The following is a 7,047-nucleotide window of genomic DNA, read 5'->3' as shown; positions in this document are numbered from 1 at the left end:
AAAAAATATTTCACGAGAAGGGTCATCGGGCAGTGGCAGAGGCTGCCCAGGGAGGGGGTTGAGTCCCCTTCCCTGGAGGGGTTTAAGGGACGGGTGGACGAGGCGCTGAGGGACATGGGTTAGTGATTGATGGGAATGGTTGGACTCGATGATCCGGTGGGTCCTTTCCAGCCTGGTGATTCTGTGACAGGCGGCGTGTGGGGGTGCAGGGGAGGGGGTGTCCCGGGGTGCGGGGTTGGAGCCGCGGGGGCTGCGATCCCGGGGCCGCCCCCAGCTGCTCGTTAGCCGCTCTCCCTCATTAACGAGCCGCTCATTAGCAGCAGCCGGGGCCGGGCGCTCTCCCCGTGGGGGCGGGGGCGCTGCGGGCCGTGGGGAGAGGGCAGCGGCGGGGCTGGAGCCCTCCCGGGCGGAGCGATGGGGCAGCGGGGCACGGCCGTGCTGCTGCTCGCCCTCGGTGAGGATCGTCTCTGCCCCCTTCTCTCCCTCCCTTTCCTCCCTCCCTTTCTCCCCCTCGGGTGTCTGGGCCGGGGGGACGATGCGGGGTCCCTTTCTTCCCCCTTGTCCCCTTCTCCTTCTCCCCCCTCTGTCCCCTTCTTCTTCTTCTCCTTCTCCCCCCTCTGTCCCCTTCTTCTTCTTCTTCTGCTTCTCCCCTCTCTGCCCCCCTCTGTCCCCTTCTTCTGCCTCTGTCCCCTTCTTCTGCTTCTCCCCACTCTGTCCCCTTCTTCTTCTTCTTCTGCTTCTCTCCTGTCCCCTCCTTTTTCTTCTTCTCCCCTCTCTGTCCCCTCCTTTTTCTTCTTCTCCTTCTCCCCCCTCTGTCCCCTTCTTCTTCTTCTTCTGCTTCTCTCCTCTCTGCCCCCCCTGTTCCCTTCTTCTGCCTCTCCCCCCTCTGTCCCCTTTTTCTGCTTCTCCCCACTCTGTCCCCTTCTTCTTCTTCTTCTCCTTCTCCCCTCTCTGTCCCCTTCTTTTTCTTCTTCTCCTTCTCCCCTCTCTGTCCCCTCCTTTTTCTTCTTCTCCTTCTCCCCTCTCTGTCCCCTCCTTTTTCTTCTTCTCCTTCTCCCCTCTCTGTGCCCTCCTTTTTCTTCTTCTCCTTCTCCCCCTTCTGTCCCCTCCTTTTTCTTCTTCTGCTTCTCCCCCTTCTGTCCCCTTCTTCTTCTTCTGCTTCTCCCCCCTCTGTCCCCTTCTTCTTCTTCTGCTTCTCCCCACTCTGTCCCCTTCTTCTCCCCCTGTCTCGGTGCTGCACATCTCTCCCCGATGGGCTCTTGGGTGCCTGCGCAGGGAGTGGGTGATGCAGGGTCCCCTCTCTCTCTCTGTCTCTCCCTCCTCCTGGCTCGGTGCTGTGTCTCTCCTGGGTGGGTCCTGGCTGCCGGTGCCCTCCCTGTCCCTGCCCTCCGTGGGTGCTGGGGGCAGTGGGGTGCCCCGACTCTCCCTGGCAGAGCGGCTCTTTCAGGCTCTCTGCAAATGCAGGCAGGGCTGGGGACAGGAGAGGGACCTCGTGGGCCACCTGCGTGGAAAGGGGAGCTCATGGTGCCTGGGTGGCACCGGTGCTGTGACAGCCCAGGGGTGCCTGCGTCCCCCCAGGAGGACGTGGGCTCTGTCTCCAAGGGTCTGGGTGCTCCCTCTGACCCCTCGGTGGCTGGCAGGGCACCTGGCTGGGCTGCAGGCGTCGGGCACTGCCTGTGCCAACATTTACCAAGGCTTCTCGGACTGCGTCCTCAAGCTGGGGGAGAACATGGCCACGTATGGGGAGGTGGATGGCCTCGAGCTGCAGGAGTTGCCCCGAGTATGTGGGTGAGTACGGGACCCCACGGGGACCCCCTGCATGTTCCTCTGTCAGGTTGGTCCTCAGAGGAGGGTGTGTTGGGGGGTGTCCAGGGGGCTTTTTGGCACTGTCCTGTGCTGGGTGCTGCTGTCTGAACTCTTCTGCACTCCTGGATGCTGCTGGGGTGTGCACACACACGTGCTCCCCACCTTGCTTGGATTTCCCACAGTCCCAGTGAGCCCCCTCCTGCCATTCCTCCATCTGTCTGTCTGTCTGCTGCTCGGCTCGAGCCAGGATTCCGCACCCTTGGGCCTCGCACCATCACGTCCCCACGGAGCTTTGCCAGCTGGAGTTTGCATCCCCAGCCCTTAGCAGTAGCTCCAACAGCCAGAACTCATTCCACCAGCTCCTGCACACCCGCAGCAGGGAGGAGCAGGGCTGGTGGGACTCAGACCCTTCTGCCCTGCAGGGAAGCCTTCTCTGGACACCAGGAATTCATCCAGGGACTCACGTGCGGCTGGACTGTCCCAGGTAGCAGCCTGCAACCCGCTGAAAGCTGGATCCTGCTGCCCAAACCAAGTCTCCTCCCTCCTTCCCTACCTGCTAAGATCCTTCATCCTTCTGGCTTGAATTTGCCCCAGCCCTGTTTTTTGTGAGGTTGTTGCGATGGTGTTTTGAGGATGTTACCTTCAGCAAAATGGATAAAGTAGTAAAAGAGTTGGGTAATCAGGGCAGGTTTGGGGAAACGTCTGCTTAAAAAGCAAAGGAGCAGAAATACTGATGTGTGGGTGGCAAGAGGAGTGTTGAAATGGAACGTTTAGACAGATAGATGGAAGCAGCTCTGTGTCCCCAGCAGTGAGTTGTGGGGCGTGAAAAGGATTTGTAAGGAAATGCAGACAAGTAATTAAGGGAAAATCCCCATCCTTTAGGGCAGTGGAAGCCTGTCAGGGCAAGGAATTGTTTGCCTTTAACCCTCAGTGTTCTCCACTGCCGTCTGCTTTCCTCTCTGGGTCCCCTCTCTGGGAGCACGGGTTGAGGGATGGATGTGGAGCTGGGACCTGGCATCTTGGCTCGCGGTGCTGCCCTGGAGCTGGCATGGGCAGGCTGCTGAGAGCACCTGCCTGGCTGAGCAGATGGAGACTGTGAAGGGTGGAACACTGGGAATTGCCTTCCCAGCTGAAAGCAGAACCAGGCAGGAGCTCATCCCCCTCTGCCTTCCCTGGCCAACCTTTGCCCGAAGACATGGGCCAGGTTTAACCCTCAGCTGGCAGAGCTGCCTTCCACTGCAGCTCAAGAGTGAGGGAGGGAGGTTACGTGGGTGGGCACCAGCTTTTCTCATTATCTGGGGACATTTATTCTGCCACAGTGACTCGGTTTAATGAACTCCCTCACAGCTGGTGTTCTGATGCAAGCCCTGGTAGGAGAAGCAAGTGGAGTGCTCAGGTCCACCTCCCTGTGCAAGAGTTGTCTCCAGAGAAAACAAAGCACTTGGACAAAATCAAGAAGTCATGGGGAAATGTTAGTGGGAAGTGTGGCAAAGAGCCTTACCTGTCCCTTTGGGAAGTTTTTGTTTTGGAGAGGCACCAGTTCCAGTTTAGCGGATGGCCTGTGGCATTTGCTGAGACTTTTGAGCCCCTGCTGTTTTATTTGGTGGGTTTGTACCTACAGAACGGAGACCTCGCCTGTGAATTCAGCTGAGTCGGGCCTTAACAGGCATGATAATGTGCATGCAGCATGGAGAGAGTCCAGAGAAGAGCAATGAAGCTGGTGAAGGGGCTGGAGAACAGGCCTTATGAGGAACGGCTGAGAGAGCTGGGGGTGTTTAGCCTGGAGAAGAGGAGGCTGAGGGGAGACCTCATTGCTCTCTACAACTACCTGAAAGGAGGTTGTGGAGAGGAGGGAGCTGGGCTCTTCTCCCAGGTGACAGGGGACAGGATGAGAGGGAATGGCCTCAAGCTCCACCAGGGGAGGTTCAGGCTGGACATTAGGAAAAAATATTTCACGGGAAGGGTCATTGGTCACTGGCAGAGGCTGCCCAGGGAGGGGGTTGAGTCACCTTCCCTGGAGGGGTTTAAGGGACGGGTGGACGAGGTGCTGAGGGACATGGTTTAGTGTTTGATAGGAATGGTTGGACTCGATGATCCGGTGGGTCTTTTCCAGCCTGGTGATTCTATGATTCTAACCACTGGACTGTGGGTGCCCTCCCTGTCATTTGATAAGGAGCCGAATGCCCCAGTGTCCTCAGAGAGCAGCTGAAATAAATCAGGCAGGGGTGCTCATTCTTGTCCTCCCTCTCTTGCTGTGTGGGGGACACAGCCCAGCCTGGTTCCTGCTGTCCTGGTCCTCGAACAGCTAGAGCCCATCCCTGCCTGCTGAGTTTGACACCTGGGGTAGGGAGCTTGTTGGTACTGGGTGTAACCCAGCTTCTTCAGAGCCACCGTGCTTCTTCACCAGAGGTAAGGAAAGAGCTCAGGGAAGGGATAAAGCCTTGGCAGGCTGGATACTGCTCTGAACAAATGAAACATGGGGTCATCCCGTGTGATCTTGGCCCCAGTGCGCTGGCATCCACTACACCCCTCCTTGGAAAACCTTCTTGAGAGCTGTGGTTTTCAGCTCTGTTTCTGCTGGGTTTTTTTTTCCCTGCATGGTTCTAGCTCTGGACTGGGAAAGAAAAAAAAATCCAAGTCTCTGTGCTCACAGGAGGCAGCCAAGGGGTCTTCAGTAAGCAGCAGCTGGTTTGTTCACGCAGGATTGGGAGTTATCTTTGCCTGTCTTGTTTTTCCCTAGTGCTCCCCAAGAGCCTTTTTCCATTGAAAGGCTTCTACTTGCGCAGGTTAATACCTAGCAGATAAATGGAGATTTATCTAATGAGAACGCAGTTAATAACTGTGCCTGCCCCCCTTACCTTTGTTGTAAAGCTGTGACAGTCTGTGGGAGCCCTTGTCCTTCCTTTGTGCTCGTGTTTTGCCCTTGACTCAGCTTGGAGAAAGCTATGAATGAAACCCGCTGGGTCTTCTGTTTGCAGCCAGTTTCTAGGTACTCGGGGTGCTTGGTGCCAAAGGGGAGCATTTGTTAATGGAAAATAATGGATTTTATTGACTTTCGGAGTAAGAAAACAAAAAAAGGATGAAATAATTTCAGTGTGTTTTGGTGTTTGGAGTTTTAGCCAAGGTGCTCTGGGAGATGATGGAGGTAGTGCCAAAATGCCAATGTTGTCTCTGCTCAAAGGGCAGGCTCGGGGCAGCAGGGCTCTGCCCGGCTTCTTGGTGTTGTGCTACTGCAAAGGACTGATGGTGGGTGTCTCCCCTGGCTGCAGGTACTGGGATGAATTTCACACGTGCGCACTGGCAGCACTCTGGGAGTGCCAGAAGGAAGCAGCAGCCATCTGGGAGATGCTGAGAAAAGAGTCTCGAAAAATCAAATTTCAAGGCAGCTTGTTCGACCTCTGCAGCCCCAGCACAGCCCAAAGCTTTGCCTGGACCCATGTTCCCAATATTTCCATCCTCGGCATCCCCCTCATCGTCACTTGGCTGAACTTATGAACTGCAGCTCTGTAAGTATCACAGCAATGGTGGTGTCAGCGTGTGTTGTGGCATCTTTCCAATCGTTTTCCCAAACCCTTGAGGAATACTGTGTGGTGCTCAGTGAACACTTGGCTCCATGCTGCACCCATGAGACATGGGAAAGCTCAGCAGCATCTCCTGGGTTATGCTGTTTCTCTGTAATTTGGACTAACACCTGCCTCCTTCTGCCTCGAGGCACCAGTGCAGATCTGGCTGACTGCAGAATTTGGGAGCTTGTAGATACAGGGCAGAGGATTTGTGGAAAAATGATAAATTCCTTGTGAACGCTGGATTCTTTTGTGCTCTTCTATGGCTACTGGAAGGGAAGATGTTTACTTTGCTGACTCTTTCCACCAGATGAAATCTCCAGGTTTTTGCTTTGGGCACTGAAAACAACATGAGCACTTTTACTGCTGCCTGGTGAGGTGCAGGGGATGGCATCTTTGCTGTCAAAGGCAGAAAGGAGGTCTTACTGTACTCGCCTTTTTTCTTTGAGGATGTGATGAAACCCCTGCTGAAGAGTAATCACAGGTGCATGACCTCTCCTCTTGCACCCATCTGGATTCCTGAGTAACTCCAGTGTTATGTGTAAAACCCTTTTCTAAGGAAATAATGGGCAAAAATACTTTGGGCGAGGAGTGTCAAGCTAGCACAACAAAAAGGATTTATTAGCCACTCATTTGGATTAAAGCTTTCTCCAAAGGTACCTGTAAACAGTTGTATGGGTGGCAGTGTCTAATTCCAGAGTATTAAAGTTTGTTGTAGAGCCTATAACATGGTACAAGTTTTGTCTTACCTCCTGTTTGACAGCACAGTCTCTTCTTGGTTCCTTCGTGGCTCAGAGCATTGTTAATTTTGCAGCTTCAGTAGAAAAATGAAAGTATTTGCAATGCAAAGGTGCTGTAAAGCTATTTCTGGCTATGTTAGAAAAACTTAGTAGTATTTTTAGGTAGTATCATGTAAATCTGTGTATTAAGGACACCAAATAAGCCCTGCGCCCTGCCTGGCTGTGCAGGGCTGTAGGATCTGTTGTGGGTCTGTAACCTGTTCCTGTGAGGGTCTCGGGGTGTTCCCTCATTAATAGGGAGCACAGTGAGTCCTGATAGGACTTTCTAGCTCTTCCAATGCATTCCCTATGTGGTGCTGCCACTTCAGAAGGGGGAAGGAGTTGCTTCCATCATACACAAAGTCAGGGCTGAAGAGCTGGATGTAGTGGTGTGAGCTTCATGCTCAAATTATGTGACTCAACTGTCTTTAGTCAGATCTGAAATTTCCATGTTTAACTAGCAGGGTACTTCAGCCTGACTCCCTAGATGTGTCACACCTCATGTTGGCAGTTTCACAGGCTGTTTGGCCCGTTACCAGGACACTTGCCCTGTCTTCAGTAGGGGCAGGCAGCTTCTGACAGTGGAGAACAGTTCTGGGTAAGCTTCGTGGCTCCTCATGGTCCTGAGAGAAGTTGGATGAGGACCTTGCCCTAGTGGTTTAAGCGCTGTCTGCCCTGGGAGTGGGCAGACACCTCCAAGCAATAAATGGATCGGGATGTGCTGAAGCTGTATCCCCAAATCTGAAAACGTGCTTTACAGTGTGAGCAGGGAATGTGGGGCCCTGCTAGCCCCAGAGATCCTTCTGGATGCATCATAGGTGTGTGTGCAAGCTTCTACAGCAAAAGATCTTTTTTACCAATGCTGGTGTCGGGCTTTTTAATGCTGGGTCATGCTGCTT

At 54.0% G+C, this 7,047-nt stretch overlaps 1 protein-coding gene across 2 annotated transcripts; it reads left to right on the top strand.

The window, feature by feature from the left end:
* The first annotated feature begins 411 nt into the window (after positions 1-411).
* On the top strand, positions 412-6,043 carry LOC138728446 (neuritin-like). Of its 2 annotated transcripts, XM_069871814.1 has the most exons (4): positions 412-454; positions 1,641-1,788; positions 5,076-5,312; positions 5,518-6,043. In XM_069871814.1, exons 1-3 carry the CDS (start codon positions 415-417, stop codon positions 5,299-5,301), a joined length of 414 nt encoding a protein of 137 aa, XP_069727915.1. In that variant the 5' UTR covers positions 412-414; the 3' UTR covers positions 5,302-5,312; positions 5,518-6,043. The 2 variants fall into 2 exon arrangements, with proteins under 2 accessions (XP_069727915.1, XP_069727914.1); XM_069871813.1 differs by having other exon boundaries at positions 5,076-6,019.
* Positions 6,044-7,047: the final 1,004 nt, after the last annotated feature.

This window comes from Phaenicophaeus curvirostris, chromosome 18, assembly GCF_032191515.1.
Source record: "Phaenicophaeus curvirostris isolate KB17595 chromosome 18, BPBGC_Pcur_1.0, whole genome shotgun sequence".
Classification (NCBI taxonomy): Eukaryota; Metazoa; Chordata; class Aves; order Cuculiformes; family Cuculidae; genus Phaenicophaeus; species Phaenicophaeus curvirostris.
This window is presented reverse-complemented; position numbering and strand designations above follow the sequence as displayed.

Bases quoted from the DNA above. Each gene is read 5' to 3' on its own strand.
- LOC138728446 (XM_069871814.1), top strand. From the start codon at position 415: ATGGGGCAGCGGGGCACGGCCGTGCTGCTGCTCGCCCTCG. The intron at 455-1,640 runs GTGAGGATCGTC...GGTGGCTGGCAG, and splicing joins CGTGCTGCTGCTCGCCCTCG to GGCACCTGGCTGGGCTGCAG. The intron at 1,789-5,075 runs GTGAGTACGGGA...CCCTGGCTGCAG, and splicing joins GAGTTGCCCCGAGTATGTGG to GTACTGGGATGAATTTCACA.